The sequence below is a fragment of the Sus scrofa genome, chromosome 17, assembly GCF_000003025.6.
Source record: "Sus scrofa isolate TJ Tabasco breed Duroc chromosome 17, Sscrofa11.1, whole genome shotgun sequence".
Classification (NCBI taxonomy): domain Eukaryota; kingdom Metazoa; phylum Chordata; class Mammalia; order Artiodactyla; family Suidae; genus Sus; species Sus scrofa.
Window position 1 is genome coordinate 39,164,880 of NC_010459.5, and position 16,416 is coordinate 39,181,295.

Consider the following 16,416-nt stretch of genomic DNA (forward strand, 5'->3'; position numbering starts at 1 on the left):
TGGCGCAGTGGTTAACGAATCCGACTAGGAACCATGAGGTTGTGGGTTCGGTCCCTGGCCTTGCTCAGTGGGTTAAGGATCCGGCGTTGCCATGAGCTGTGGTGTAGGTTGCAGATGCGGCTCAGATCCCGCGTTGTTGTGGCTCTGGCATAGGCCGGTGGCTACAGCTCCAATTTGACCCCTAGCCTGGGAACCTCCATATGCCGTGAGAGCGGCCCAAGAAATGGCAAAAAGACAAAAAAATAAAAAAAGAAAGAAAGAAGGAAAAAGATGTGGAATGTGATAAGGAGGCCTTTTTGTGTAAGCAGAAGGGCACTTATGCAACGAAAGGCAGAAAATACGAACTGGAAGAAATCTGATGTGTCCTCATCTCAGCATCTCAGTTTATGAAAGAGTGTGTGTGGGAATTGAGTGTTCTGAAACAGAGTTCCTTTTAGTTATACATGCTCTGAGTTGTTCCCTCTGGCAAGTGTGGACTCTGTTTTTCAGACTGCTTCTATGAAGCCACATTGCTTCACTCAGATGAAAAATGGGCATTCAGTTTATTGCCTTTAAAAGTGTAGGATTTCAGGGGTTCCCTTGTGCTCAGTGGGTTCCCTTGTGCTGCAGTGGCTTGGGTCATTGTCACAGCATGCGTTCGATCCTTGACCTAGGAACTTCTACATGCTGTGGACGGCCCCCTCCCCCCACCCCAAAAAAGTATACGATTTCACAGGGATAGGATCGTTTCAATAGAGAACTGGTGTTTTCCAAGCTTACTGTTAACACTTGCCTGAGGAGTTTTTCCCCAGTCAGTTTGGAGCAGGATCTGGGGATGCTAGTTGTTAATGACTTTCCCACATGATTCTTACTGTAAAAAATTTGGGAAGCACTGAAGTTCTATGTGGTCAGCCCTCCTTTGTAAAGGGTATCAAAGTGAGGAAGGTTTGCCAAAAATTGCTTGAAATAAGTTCATTGACACAGTGGAGCCTTGAGCTCTCTAGATTGTGCAGACCTTATTGGAACAGGATATGAGCTATTTAGGGAAGGTTGTTTGTGTTTAATTTGGAATGTGTGTGATCTCCAAGTTCCCACCCTTGGAACAAAATAATGTTGGCACATTGGGACGATTGAATGCAGGAAGAGCCAAGGAGTTTAGCTTTCTCATCAGGTTTGCCTCCTCAGAGCTCAGCCCTGCCTTCTTTGGCCGTTTGACATGGCAGATCTGAAGCTACTGGTCTCGGAGCCTTCTCTTTCCTCTTTCCCACCCACTTGCTTCCTTTCCTCCCTCTTCTTTCTCCTTGCTGCTTCTTTCTGTCTCTTCAACCTTCATCAGACCCCCTAGCCCTACCTTTCCCTCATGCTTCCCAATTTCTTTTGTTTTATTTCTTAGCCTTTTGGATTTTCATCTTTCCCAAAGGGAGAGAGCTGCTTTCTTTCTTTCTTTCTTTTTTTTTTTTTTTGGCCACCCCTGTGGCAGGTGGAAGTTCCCAAGCCAGGAACTGAACCTAGGCCACAGCAGGGAACCACTTCATTGCAGTGACAATGCTGGATCCTTAACCTGCTGAGCCACGTGGAACCTCCATGGAGGGGGAGAGCTTCTTAAGTGTTAGGTTTAAAAATAAGGAGTGAGCACTGTATAAAGGTTTAGCTTCTGAACTGCTAAATTATATCAGGGCTGGATTTGCTGGTGATAAGCACCCTTGCCAGGAACACTGACTAACAAATAGCATAGACTCCTGAGTTTTTTTCTGGAGTTGTTTTCAAAAGGTCCTCAAAACGAGGACCAATGCCAAGCTAACCAATTTAGAAGTAGAGGTTGAAAATAATAATCAAGCCATAGTCCCAGGGTACACCTTTTAAGAATTAGCCAGCATGATGGATTTCCTGAGTACTGGATAAGCTATATTTTGGTGAGAAGATTTGATGGTGATAAAAAATGGCTTTTCTGTTGCCCTTCCATCCTCGTATATTTAAAAAAAATTTATTCTTTTCTTTTTGGCTCTGCCTGTGGCATGCAGAAATTCCCAGGCCAGGGATCAAATTCCCAGGCCAGGCCTTCACTGCAGCTGTGACCCAAGGCTGCGGCAATGCTATATTCTTAACCTGCTGAGCCACAAGGGAACTTCCTCTATTCTCATCTTTTATTTTATTTTTAATTAATTTATTTTTTGGTCTGTGCTTGCATCATTTGGAAGCTCCTGGGCCAGGGGTTGAACTTTTGCCACAAAGGAACTCCACCTTCATATTTTAAAGCAGTCATGGGATATTTAAAGAGAGGGTTTCAGGAGATAAGTATTATGACTAGAGCTGGGTCATATGAGAGACCAAAAAAATTCAGGAGGTCGGTCTGTAGGTATCAGCATCTCCTATAAGAAAAAAATTTCTTGGAGTTCCCGTCAAGGCTCAGTGGTTAACAAATCCGACTAGGAACCATGAGGTTGTGGGTTCAATCCCTGGCCTCTCTCAGTGGGTTAAGGATCTGTTGCCATGAGCTGTGATGTAGGTTGCAGATGTGGCTTGGATCCGGCATTGCTGTGGTTCTGGTATAGGCCAGCGGCCACGGCTCCAATTAGACCCCTAGCCTGGGAACCTCCAGATGCGGAGGGTATGGCCCTAGAAAAGACAAAAAGACAAAAAAAAAAAAAAATTCTCATCTTTTTTTCTTTTTAGCTTAAGTAAAAATACCCTTTGAGAGCTTATTTATCAAACAAGGATGTGTGTGTGTGTATATATATATATATGTATGTTTTATTTATATATAATGTGAAGATTGGTCACTAAGAAATTACATACCTTTTTTTGTATGGTTTTATATACATTGTAGCTGTGGATTCAAACAGTCAAACTTTGCAACCAATAACGTTGGAACTGAGAAGACGGAAAATATCAAAAGGAAGTGAAGTCCCCATAAAACGTCCTCGGCTTGACAAAAATTCATGTGAGTTCTCAGTTTGTGTCTGTGTGATTAGAATTTGACAGTCATTGTGTTAGTTCCCCTATATCCAGGATGTCACTCATTCCTTATAGGCTCTGATGCTTGTTGTCCTTGATCACAGGAACAGATGTGAGTGGGATGTGGTTGGATCAGAGGAGTTTTGTTCAAGGAAAAATAAATCCCAGAGCACAAGCTGTATCAATGTTGGGTTCAGGGATGTAATCTCCATACCCATAAACTACATTTGATTTGCATTCTACTAGAAATTTAATGTTTTAGGAAGGGATGGATATCATATGCCAAGTGAAACTTTAAAAATACAATTTAGGGAGTTCCCTTCGTGGCTCAGCGGTTAACGAACCTGACTAGGATCCATGAGGATGCGGGTTTGATCTCTGGCCTCACTCAGTGGGTTAAGGATCCAGTGTTGCCGTGAGCTGTAGTGTAGGTCACAGACATGGCTGGCTTGGTTCTGGCGTGGCTGTGGATGTGGTGTAGGCCAGCAGCTGTAGCTCTTATTCAACCCCTAGCCCAGGAACTTCCATATGCTGTGGGTGCGGCCCTGAAAAGCAAAAAACAAAAAATGATTTATTGATTTTTTTAAAAAAAAATACCCTTTTGGCTTCAAAAAAGATTTGTGATGGCTCTAAGGCTCTGTAAATCTTAGTAACTTGGGAAATTCATCATAGACTTTTATGTTGGAAAGCCCCAAAACAGAATTTGTCAAGATGGGGATGTGACCTTGGCACGTATTTTCAGATCATGAATCCATTAAGTTAGGAAAATTATATCCTGGCAGAAAGACTGGGCCTTTTCACTTTACTTAAAATTATAAAGCAGGATAGGGTATTTCCTTTCATCACAGATCTGATATTCTAAAGTCCCTCTGTAAAGCCTTTATAGAGGCACCTGGTCCAGAAATCTGTAGTAGCAGAGTTATTTCTTCGGGTTTCTTGACTACAACTCTCTTAATGGTTTATAGCCCAGGAAAAGTCAAAAAACTACTCGGAAAACACTGACAAAGACTTATCAAGGAGACGGTCCTCCAGGCTGTCCACTAATGGGACCCATGAGATCCTAGACCCTGACTTGGTTGTATCAGATTTGGTTGATACGATTAATACCGATACTTTGCAAAACACATCAACCGGTACCAAGGAATCTGAAAAAGGTGAGTCAGAGTCTATTCTGGATTGGTCTTGCCAACCTGATGCCTCTCTGTTGCGAACCAATCTAAACCAAGCATTGCAGTAGCTTCATACAAGTTTTAGATGGTCTTGAAATCAAGTTAATGAATTGGCTGCCTTCTTTCTTTCTTTCTTTTTTCTTTTTTTTGTGTTTTTGCTTTTTTCTAGGGCCGCTCCCGTGGCGTATGATGGTTCCCAGGCTAGGGGTCCCATTGGAGCTGGGGCTGCCGGCCTACGCCAGAGTCACAGCAATACAGGATCCGACCCGCATCTGCGACCTACACCACAGCTCATGGTAACGCCGGATCCTTAACCCACTGAGCAAGGCCAGGGATCGAACCCTCAACCTCATGGTTCCTAGTCAGATTCGTTAACCACTGCACCATGACAGGAACTCCTGTGCCTTATTTCTTATATTATTCTTCACTGAGGTTTCAATAGACAAACTTTTGTATGTATTTATGATTGGTTTTGCTTGTATGGGTCTGAATGTTGCATTGGAGTTACAGCTCTTGAAGAGCCCTGTTCTTCTCTGTCTTTCTGTTGCCATCTTACTTCAGTGCCTCTGCCTTTTTATTAATATTTCTGGCAAACTCTCCTTTCCATTTAGCTTTTTATTAGCCTTTCTTTGATATGCTCACAGTCCTTGTTATATATGCTGGAACCTGTAAGTGTATTCTTGTATACTGTGAAATGAATGGCTTCCTCTAAAAAGACTCTGGCTTTATCAGTCTTTTGGAACTTTTGATTCTTATAAACATGCGTATGTTCCCCAATCTTTCTTTTGCTCCTCTAGGTCAGTTGAAATCTCCTTTGGAAGCTGGCCAGGTTTCATCTGCACTAACTTGCCACTCCATTGGGGATGGACTGGGGCCTGCAGGCTTGGAGTTGAACTGCAAGTCAATGGGAGAAAACGCTATGAAAACAGAACCGGCTTCTCCCCTCACTGAGTTACAAGAGATTTCTACTGTGGCAGGTTCATATTTAGAGTTAACATAATCCTCTTCTAATATAGACTTTTGCTTCTGCTTTGATTGTGAACTAAGAGAATGGACTTTTCTGTTGATATTTTTTCATCTTTTATTAATAATCCTTTCTTCTCTTAATGCTATATACTTTTAAAAAATGCTATATGCTTTTCATTTCTGCTGCTAATTTCCTTTTTTCTTGATTAGTGTAGCTAAAGATTTATCAGTTTTGTTGATAGTTTCAAAGAACCAACCTTTTGCTTTAATTTTCTCTCTTTGTCTTTTTTTTTTTTTTTTGTCTTTTGTCTTTTGTCTTTTTTGAGGGCTGCACCCGTGGCATATGGAGGTTCCCAGGCTAGGGGTCTAATCGGAGCTACAGCTGCCGGCCTACGCCAGAGGCACAGCAACACCAGATCCGAGCTGCATCTGCAACCTACACCACAGCTCATGGCAATGCTTGATTCTTAACCCACTGAGCGAGGCCAGGGATCGAACCCACAAGCTCATGGTTCCTAGTCGGATTCGTTTCCGCTGCGCCACAACGGAAACTCCTCTTTGTCTTTTTTAAATGTCATTGATTTCTGTTTTGATCTTAATTGTTTTCTTCCCTAAATATTTCTAGAAACTCAGGTCATTGATTTTAGATCTTCTAGATCTCCTTTTCCAATATGAGCATTCATTTATTTATTTGTTTTTATTCATAATGATTTGTATTTTTTCCATTATAGCTGGTTTACAGTGTTCTGTCAATTTTCTCCTGTACAGCAAGGTAACCTAGTTACGCATACATGTATACATTCTTTTTCTCACATTATCATGCTCCATGATAAGTGACTAGACATAGTTCCTAGTGCTATACAGCAGGATATTTATAAATTAAATACCTCGAGACAAATAATAATGAAGACAGAGCCACTCAAAATCAGTGAGATGCCGCAAGAGCAATATGAGCATTTAAAGTTATATACTTCCCACTAAGCATTGCTTTAGCTACATCCTACAGATTTTGATTTCTTATATTTTCAGTTTCATTCAATTCAAAATATCTTAAGATTTCTTTGTTGACTATGGTTATTTAGAAATGTGTTGTTTCATTTTCAAGTAATGGGGTTTTTATAGTTACCTTATTGTTATTGATTTCTAATGGAATTCCGTTGTAGTCAGAGAACCTACTCTGTAGGATTTTAAGTTTGTTGAGCCTTATTTTACGGTCCAGTGTATTATCTGTCTTGGTGAATATTCTACATGCATTTGAAAAAATTGTGTGTTCTGCCATTGTTGTAAATCTGTTCTATATCTGTGTATTAGGTCAAGGTAGTTGATGGTGTTTTTTTCTGATGTATCTCACTATTGATTTTGTGGATTATTTTTTTTTTTGTCTAATACTACCAATTACTAAGAGAGGGGTGATTGTGGATTTATCTTTTTCTCCCTTTAATTCAGTCAGTCTTGATTCATGTATTTTGAAATTATGTCATTATGTGCATACGCATGTATAATTGTTATGCCCTCCTAATGCATTGCCCCCTTTGTAACGTGAAATATCACTCTGTCTTTGGTGATAGTCTTTTACTTGAATACGTTTGCTGCTATTAGTACAGGTACTCTAGCTTTCTTTTGCTTTCTGTATGCATGGTATATCCATTTTTATCACTTTTCTTTCAACATAACTGTGTCTTAAACTCAGAGTGTGTCTTTTATGTATAGATAGTTGAGGTTGGATTTTTAACAGCAATGTTTAATCTAGTTACATTAAATGTGGTTATGATATGATTGCTTTTAGGTCTGCCATTTTGCTTTTTGCTTTCTCCTTTCCTGTTTTTTCAGGTTAATTGAATAATTTTTGTTGTTGTCTTTTTGCCTTTTCTAGGGCCGCTCCCGCGGCATATGGAGGTTCCCAGGCTAGGGGTTGAATCAGAGCTGTAGCCATCGGCCTACGCCAGAGCCACAGCAACATGGGATCCCAGCCGCATCTTTGACCCACGCCACAGCTCACGGCATCGCCAGATCCTTAGCCCACTGAGCAAGGCCAGGGCTCAAACCAGCAACCTCATGGTTCCTAGTCGGATTTATTCACCACTGAGCCATGACAGGAACTCCTAATTGAATAACTTTTAAAAATCTCATTTTAATTCATTTATTTGCTTTTAGTTATACTTCTTAGCATTTATTTTGTTTTGTATTTTTATTTTTTGGCTATGCCCACAGCATGTATAAGTTGCCGGGTCAGTGACTGAACCCCACCACAGCAGTAACCTGAACTGCTGCACTGACAATGCCAGGTCCTTAACCCACTGGGCCACAAGGGAACTACCATCTTATAAAAATAGTGTGTAATCCATTAACATTCTTTTTTTATGCTCTAGTATCACACAAATTATATCTACACATGCTATAAAATCCCCAAGGTAGGAATTCTCATCCTTGCTCAGCAGAAATGAATCTGACCAGTATCCATGAGGACACAGGTGCGATCCCTGGCCTTGCTCAGTGGGTTAAGGATCTGGTGTTGCCATGAGAGGTGGTGTAGATCACAGGTGCAGCTTGGATCTGGTGTTGCTGTGCCTGTGGCACAGGCCAGCGGCTACAGCTCTGATTTGACCCCTAGCCTGGGAACCTCCATATGCCGCAGGTGCGACCCTAAAAAAGACCAAAAAAAAAAAAAAAAAAATCCCCGGTGTAGTAGTATAATTTTTGCTCCAAATAGTTATGTATTTTAAAGAAGATAACCAAAAGAGATAGTGATTTACACATGTATTTACCATTTCCAGTGTTCTTTATTTCTTCTCAATGATTTCTTTTCAGGTTGAAATTTTTCTTTTAGCTCTTTTTCTAACTGGTGTCCTGGTAACAGAGTCTCTTGGTTTTTGCCTTTTTGATCATGACTTTGTTTAACTCTCATCCTTGAAAGATGTTTTCATTGAATATAGAATTGTGGGTTTACAGTTTTTTTTTTTTTTTAAAGTGCTTTAAAGATGTTATTAATGTTCCTCTATTGTTAACGAAGAAAAGTTAGTGATCATTTTCATATTGTTGTTTGTCTGGTTGTAATGTGCTATTTTTCTTCCTGGCTGATTTCAAGATTTTCCTCTTTATCTTTGGTTTTTAGCAGTTTGACTGTGATGTATTCAAATTTGTTTTAGTTTTGTATTTAACATGTTTGAGATTCACTGAGCTTGAATATGCAGAATTTATTTCACCAAATTTATGTTAGACCTTTAGATACTGTCCCATAGGTCACTGGGATGATGTTGAAATTAATTTTTTTTTCTTTTTTCTTTTTCGGCCGCCTTGGGGCACCTGGAGTTCCCAGGCCAGGAATCAGATCTGAGCTGCTGTGTAGCACCACCAGATCCTTAACTCACTGTGCCAGGTTGGGGATCAAAGCTGTGTCCCAGTGCTTCAGAGATGCTGCTGATCCCATCTCTCCACAGTGGGAACTTTGTAGATTGAATAATTTTTTTTTTTAATATTATTAGGGCCACCCCCGCGGCATATGGAGGTTCCCAGGCTAGGGGTCCAATTGGAGCTGTAGCTGCTGGCCTATGCCACAGCCACAGCAACTCAGGATCCGAGCCGTGTCTTCGACCTACACCACAGCTCACAGCAGTGGATCCTTAACCCACTGAGCAAGGCCAGTGATTGAACCTGCGACCTCATGGTTCCTAGTCAGATTGGTTTCCATTGCGCCATGACCGGAACTCTGGGGTTGAATAATTTTTGATCTGTTTTCAAATTCTTCTCTCAACTCCAATCTGCTGTTAAACTCATTCAGTCAGTTTTTTTTATTTCTGATACTTTTTAGTTCTACAGTACCCCTTTTTTGCTCCTAGATTCCCTGATTTTCAGTCTGTTGATTCATTATGAGCATAGTTTTTACAATCTGTGTTTCATATATATGTATTTTTTCTTTTCAGATTCTTTTCCCCTTATAGATTATTATAAAATATTGAGTACAGTTCCTTATGCTATACAGTAGGTCCCTGTTGATTATCTTTTACATATGGTAGTATGTACATGTTAATCCCAAACTCCTCATTTATCTCTCCTTCCCTCTTCCCCTTTGGTAACCGTAAGTTTGTCTTCTATGTCTGTGGTTCTGTTTTGTTTATAAGTTCATTTGTGTCATTTTTCTTTTTAGATTCCATATATAAGTGATACCATATGATATTTGTCTTTGGTTTGCTTTACTTAATCTCTGGGTCCATCCATGTTGCTACAAATGGCATTATTTCACTCTTTGAGGTTTGTTTGTTTTTTTTTTTTCAGGGCTGAACTCATGGCATATGGACATTCCCAGGCTAGGGGTTGAATTGGAGCTATAGCTGCTGCCATAGCCACAGCAACTTGAGATTCAAGCCGCATCTGCCACCTATACCACAGCTCATGGCAGTGCCAGATCCTTAACCCACTGAGTGGGGCCAGAGATTGAACCCACGTCCTCATGCATGCTAGTCAGGTTTGTTACTGCTGAGCCACAATGGGGACTCCAAACATAGTGGATTTTTTTGTTTGTTTGTTTTTGTCTTTTTTGTCTTTTCTAAGGCCATACCTGCGGCACATGGAGGTTCCCAGGCTAGGTGTCTAGTCAGAGCTGTAGCTGCTGGCCTATGCCAGAGCCACAGCAACTTGGGATCTGAGCCACATCTGCGACCTACGCCACAGCTCACAGCAACGCCGGATCCTTAACCCACTGAGCAAGGCCAGGGATCAAACCCTCGACCTCATGGTTCCTAGTCAGATTCATTAACCACTGATTCACAAAGGGAACTCCATCCAAGCATAGTTTTAATAGGTGCTTTAAACTCCTTTTCTGTCAGTTCCAGCATCTGGTTTATCCTGAAGTTCATTTCTACTGATTGGACTTTTCTCTTAACTGCAAGTCATATTTTCCTTTCCTTTTATCTGTGTAATATTTTGGATTATATTCTGTGCATTTTGAGTGATAAGTTGTAGTTTGGATTATGTTACATTCCTCTGAAGAATAATGATTTCTTTCTTTTAAAGGGAAGTTCTTTGGCTGAACCCAAATTCCAAATTCTTTTCCTTGGCAATGGGCAGCATCTGAAACCTCTGTTCTTCCTTCCTTCCCATGTGTGGAGAGTATGAGCTCTGTAGTTCCTAAAGCAGAGCTTCTTCAGTGTGTATGAGTCCAGAGGAAAAATGAGGAACCTCCTGGAGATTTGTGGGTGCCCCTTTTCCCTGGAGAGGAATATGTGGACAGAGTTTTAGCCAGAGGCTCAGGGAAGTAGTAAAGGGTAAATGAAATTGTCTTCTTGCATGAAAGGTTAGGGCATGCAAGGGAGAAGCAAAGCTGCAAATGTGAACGTGTAAGCACTTGTAGCATGTCTTTTTCTGCTCAGTTTGGTTAGAATGTCCTATTGACCTGCTAAATGCTAGGTGGTGTGCCTATAGGCGTCAGTGATTAAGTTCAGTCAGACTTGGTGCCTGTCCATCTTAACCTGGGAGGCATGACATTTAATTGAACCTTAATGGATGTGTGGCACTGTCCCCTGAGTTATAGATGGGTCTAGGTATTCCACCAGAGGAGGCAATATGAACAGGGTTGTAGCAGATCTCTTATTAGGCTATTTCAAATGGAGAGGAGAGAGTCAAATATTTAGTGATTCTGTATTTTGACACTGTGAACTTGTGACTTTAATATAAGCTGTCATGAAATCTATTCACTTTTATCTTCATTTGTGTTATACTAAATGTAAATCTAATGTATATATTTAATAAAGATTTGAAATTCTTTGCCTTTCTTCTGATAAGGCAAATTCAAGCAGAAGTAATTTAGATTATAAATAGAAAAAATGTACACCGTTAAAAGGTTAATGGCATTTAAATAGTTTTGATTTTATAGTGTGGTCATTTATAAGACTTATATACCATAATGTCTACAGAATTGTATACTTTTATTTTGATTTCAATTTGGGGGGAAGGCGTAGTTTCTTCTTTGTGGGGTGGTGTGTTTGGTCACATACTGTGTAGTTAACATATATACAGAGCAGAGCAGCTCTTTGAAAATAGTAAACTGAAAGTACTCAAATATCACTCCCGGCTCATCCTTGGTACCTTTAGGTTGGTCTGCTGTTCCACTTGGTCCAGAGTGTTGTGCCTCAGCCTCATGGGCTTTTGGGTACAAGGCATCTCCCTTTTCTTGCCGAGCTTCCTCTCAGTGGCAAGGCTTCTGTCCTCCCAACCTACTTTCTGTCCGTGGAGAAAGTTATTAGATGTGATGTACAAATTAGGTGGAAATTTTATCTCAGAATTTAGAAGTCTGTTTTGGCATAGAGAACTCTGTATGAGAGCCATATCCCTTATAATCCAGCAGACTAAGCTCTTTGTTATGTTGCCTTAAGGGTGGTGATATGACATCACTTGAAATTGGCAGTGAATGGTTCCTATATCACTAGGAAATATGTTGTACAGATGAGATGAGTGAGGGGACTAGGTTAGAGGCTAAAACCCAGTGCCTGTTTTAAAGTTTGCACACACATACAGTTTCTCTCTCGGGTCAGTTAATTTAGCTGAATCTCTGGTTTATGGAGAAGATAGAAATAAGATGAAGTCAGGGTAGGACAGGTCTTGGGAAAGGATGATGGCAAGATTTTATGTTGTCTTGCTTATTTAGATTACATAGAGGATTTTCTAGGGAATAATTTTGAAACCACTGAAAGTAACTACAGCACTTGCCCATTTTCCTCTACCTAATGGTAGAGGTCCGATTACCTTAATCTTGAGCTGGGAGAAGTAAGTGCAGCATGGATCCCATTACATTCAAAAGAGTACTCTTTGAAATAGGCTCTAAGCTGTTTGCTTTCATGACTAAAATGCTAGAGGAGAATGCAGTTGGAATTGTTTTACTTGGGTAAGCATTTATTTATTATGTAAAACAGAAATAGAATGGATGCCCTTAGAAGTTCAGAAATCTCAGATCATTCTCTAAATCTGGGCCCAGGCTATTTAGCCATTTACAATAACCAGAGCTGCTTGAAATGGGCTATAGTCCATTCATTCACTTTAGTCAACAAAATATGCCTACTAAGTGCCAGACTCTATTGTAAGCTATGTCATTTGTGAATATTCTACATGAACCACAGAATAAGTAAGATAGAAGACCTAATAGAAGTACAGGCTTATTCAGCAAATTTTTTTTCTTTTTTTTTTAACTAAGTACCTGTTAGAAATGGGACATTGCCACATGGTCTTGAGTCCCATTGTTGTATTGTCAGTTATAAAATGAATAGAAAATTACTTGTCCTGAAGTATTAAATGTTTGCAGGTAATTTACTTATGAATTAACCAGGTTAATTTCAGCATAATGCATATAATGCCTTTTGCAGATTATTTATTTTTAAATTAACTTTGTCTGCTTCAGTGTAACGCCTACAATAGTTCAGGTTTCAGGAACTTGTGTTCTCTATGTTTTCTTGAGTAGGTTAATCATAGAATTATAGCCATTGTAGTTTGGGAAGTTGGGAGTTTCTATGGTCTGTCATCAGACATGTTCTGATGAAACATTGGCTGACAATTTATTGTTGCAGGGGTTAGAGAAATGAAAAATACATCTGGTCAGTGCCCTTTCAGGTCTTTCTGTCCAGAGGAAGGAATAAGACTGCAGGTACCTGTATTACAAGAGAGAAAGTAAGGTGATGTCCTGAGAAATACTTAAAATAAAACTATGGGAGAGACAACTGACAGTGATATGCTTCCCTGCCATGTGGAGGTTGACTTCAGGATTTGCTTGTTGAACCCTTTCTATATGCCTGGGAGCTCTGCTAACTGCCAGATATACAAGGATGAATGGGGCCCTTGTGGTCTTTGTGTTTATTAAATGCTGTTTGGATCTAACTCTGGAGAGAGGTGACACTTAGGTTGGTGGTTTGGGGGAAGGAGTGGAAGAGTATGAGACTAACACAGGGCCTTGAAGGATGAGTGGTAGTTAGGCATTTGCAGATGGAGGTAGAGAGCAGCGTCAACACATAATCATAGAGTCTTTTCTGAGACTGTTAGGTGTGCTTTCTGACTTAACTGCAGTCTTCCCAAAGTGGATTAAGACTGAGAAGGTAAGTCATTGTCAAATTGAGGTCATTTGCTTTGAGTTGTCTTTTTTTTTTTTTTTAATGGCATTATTGAAAATGCTTCATGGAGTTCCTGTCGTGGCACAGCAGAAACGAATCCGTCTGGGAACCACGAGGTTTTGTGTTCAATCCCTGGCCTTGCTCAGTGGGTTAAAGATTGGTTGTTGCCATGAGTGAGTCGCAGATGAGACTTGGATCTGGCATTGCTGTGGCTGTGGCATAGGCCAGCAGCTGTAGCTCCAATTAGACTCCTAGCCTGGGAACCTTTGTATGCTATGAGTGTGGCCCTAAAAAAGCAAAAAAAAAAGAAAGCAAAAAAGAAAAAATGCTTCAGTTGTAGGATAGGGAGATAGCCCTCAAATGTTTGCCTGGATCTCTCTGTTGGTAAGATTACTTTCCTCTTACTTAACTATTCTGTGACCTTACAGTATTTTAAAGTATTTTTATGAATTGTTTGACAATAAGTTGCAGACTGTTACCCCTGAATATTTTGACATGTATTTCCTAAAAAATGAGAACATTCTTTTATATTACCAGAAAATAATTATCAAAATCAGGACCTTATTCAGACTCCATCAAGGATTTCATTGGTACCTCTTACCTTATTTATGGAAGAAATCTTGTCTTCATCCAGTGTATTCTTTTTTGGTAACTTGCTTTTTTATATCAATAAATTTGAAAAGAGATCCAGAAAAGTAAAGGAATAATAAAACTAACATTCATGTTTCCCACCACCCAGAACTATTAGAACATGAGTGCCTCAGGTCCTTGCCCTGGCCCACAGTGGTCCTACTCCTTCTGGCCACTTGTAACCTTTCCAACTCCATCTTTCCTGCTTCTCTTCTTCCTGCTGCCTCTGGGCATTCATTCAGCACACCTTTGTTGAATACATTTTATTCCCAGCCAGAGCAAATGGATCCATTGGAAATCTTATTTCACCAGTCAAGTAGTGGTACCATTTGTCATTGGGCCATTCATTCAGTAGTTACCTGAGCATTTCCTAGGAACCAAAACTTTGAGGGGGAGAGAAGAAAGCTGAAGGGGGTTAGGAAAACATGAATAACTTATCTTCTTGACCTCTGGGAGACACGTACTTATATGAATGGATTGTTTTATTTTTTTTAATATGATTTTTATTTTTTCCATTATAGTAGATTTACAGTGTTCTGTCAGTTTCCACTATACAGCAAAATGACCCAGTCATACATATACATATCTTCTTTTTCTGACATTATCTGCCATCATGTTCCATCACAAGTGACCAGTTATAGTTCCATATGCTGTATAGCAAGATCTCATTGCTTATCCACTCCAAATGCAATAGGTTGCATCTATTAACCCCAAGCTCCCAGTCCATCCCACTCCCTCCTCATCCCCCCTTGGCAAACACAAGTCTGTTCTCCAAGTCCGTGAGTTTCTTTTCTGTGGAAAGGTTCATTTGTGCTGTATATTAGATTCCAGATACAAGTGATAATCTTGTGGTAATTATCTTTCTCTTCCTGGCTTCACTTAGTATGAGAATCTCTAGTTCCATCCATTTTGCTGTAGATGACATTATTTTATTCTTTTTTATGACTGAGTATTCCATTGTGTATATATACCACATCTTCTTAATCCATTCATCTGTCAATAGACATTTAGGTTGTTTAAGAATGGATTGTTTTGGATACTTCATTGACAACTGGTGAATAACATCTTTGATTGATCATTGCCCAGCTTAAACATTTCTAGATTTGCAGTAATGTTGACAGCTGTTTCCCCAAACAAAATTTAAGTAAGTCCAATTTTTTTGATGCAGTGATTCTATTTCCAGGATTCCCATTGGATATGGGGATTTATAAAAATCAATATATATGATGAGATAAAGAATCTACTTTGAAAATTAATGTGAAAATATATTTTAATATTTTCTAAGGAATTAAAAGTTAAATCACACCAGTTGTTTTTTTTCCTCTTTTTTGGTTTTTATGGCTGCACCCGCAGCATATGGAAGTTCCCAGGCCAGCAGTCAAATCTGAGCTACAGCTGCTGGCCTAGGACACAGCCACAGCAATGTGGGATCCAAGCCGTGTCTGCAGCTTGTACCACAGCTCAAGGCAACACCGGATCCTTAAGCCACTGAGTGAGGCCAGGGATCGAACCCGCGTCCTCATGAATCCTAGTCAGGCTCGTTAACTGCTGAGCCACAAAGGGAGCCCCAGATCACACCAGTTAATTGTTAGTTTTCTTCACTGAAGAAACAACATGGCAGGAACTTAAGGTCATCTTAGACTGGGTGCAACTAACATGATCATCATTTTTGAATCATGAGATAGCAATGAAAGGTTTTAATTGAATATTGATTTTTAAAATTTGTATTTGATTTTTAACAATCAAAACACCGAAGAATATTAACTCTTTATATGTACTAGTTCTTGATAAATTTTCACAGCTACTCTGAAGTAAAGGCGGCTAGAATTCCTATTTTTAAAATTATTATATAAAGAGTCATTTTGCTATTTTTTCCCCCCATAAATTTCAAAACCAATACATTCTAGGAAAAATGAAAACTAAGTAAAAGAGAAAAAAAAGTGAAAAGTCCTCTTTTACTCTCCTCACTCTTGAAGGAATAATGATAGAGTTTGGTGTGTGGCCTTCCATCCTTTCACACGTACAAACTCTGCACATACAAACATACATATACCCATATAGCTTTTTGAAAACACTTTAATGGGAGTTCCTGTTGTGGCTTAGTGAGTTAAGAACCCAACAGTGTCCATGAGGATGCAGGTTCAATCCCTTGCCTTGCTCGGTGGGTTAAGGATCCGGCTTTGATCAAAGCTGTGGTGTGGGTCACAGATGTGGCTCAGATCTGGTATTGCTGTGGCTATGGTGTAGGCCTGTAGCTGCAGCTCCAATTTGACCCCTAGCCTGGGAACTTCCATATGCCACAGGTGTAGTCATTTAAAAAAAAGAGAGGAGTTCCTATTATGGTTCAGCGGTTACAAACTCGACTAATATCCATGAGGATGCAGATTCTATTCCAGGCCTTGTTCAGTGGGTTAAGGATCTGGTGTTGCTGCAAGCTGTGGTGTAGGTCACAGATGTGGCTTGGATCTGGTGTTGCTGTGGCTGTAGGCTGGTGGCTGCCTTTCCAGTTCAACCCCTAGCCTAGGAATTTCCATGTGCTGTGGGTGTGGCCCTAAAAAGACAAAAAAAAAAAGAAAAAAAAAAAGAAAGAAAGGAATCATATTCTTAATTAGTCAATGGCTTGTTGT

At 40.0% G+C, this 16,416-nt stretch overlaps 1 protein-coding gene across 6 annotated transcripts in view; it reads left to right on the forward strand.

Annotated features, from left to right (window-relative positions):
• Positions 1–16,416, forward strand: part of PHF20 (PHD finger protein 20) — a 149,778-nt gene that overhangs the window by 72,084 nt on the left and 61,278 nt on the right. For 5 of the 6 annotated variants that reach the window (XM_021078131.1, XM_021078127.1, XM_021078129.1 and 2 more), the window contains 3 exons: positions 2,807–2,920; positions 3,900–4,088; positions 4,901–5,080. In XM_021078131.1, coding sequence (XP_020933790.1) covers positions 2,807–2,920; positions 3,900–4,088; positions 4,901–5,080 — 483 coding nt within the window. The remainder of the gene's footprint in view (positions 1–2,806; positions 2,921–3,899; positions 4,089–4,900; positions 5,081–16,416) is intronic. The other variant, XM_021078130.1, reaches the window with a different exon arrangement.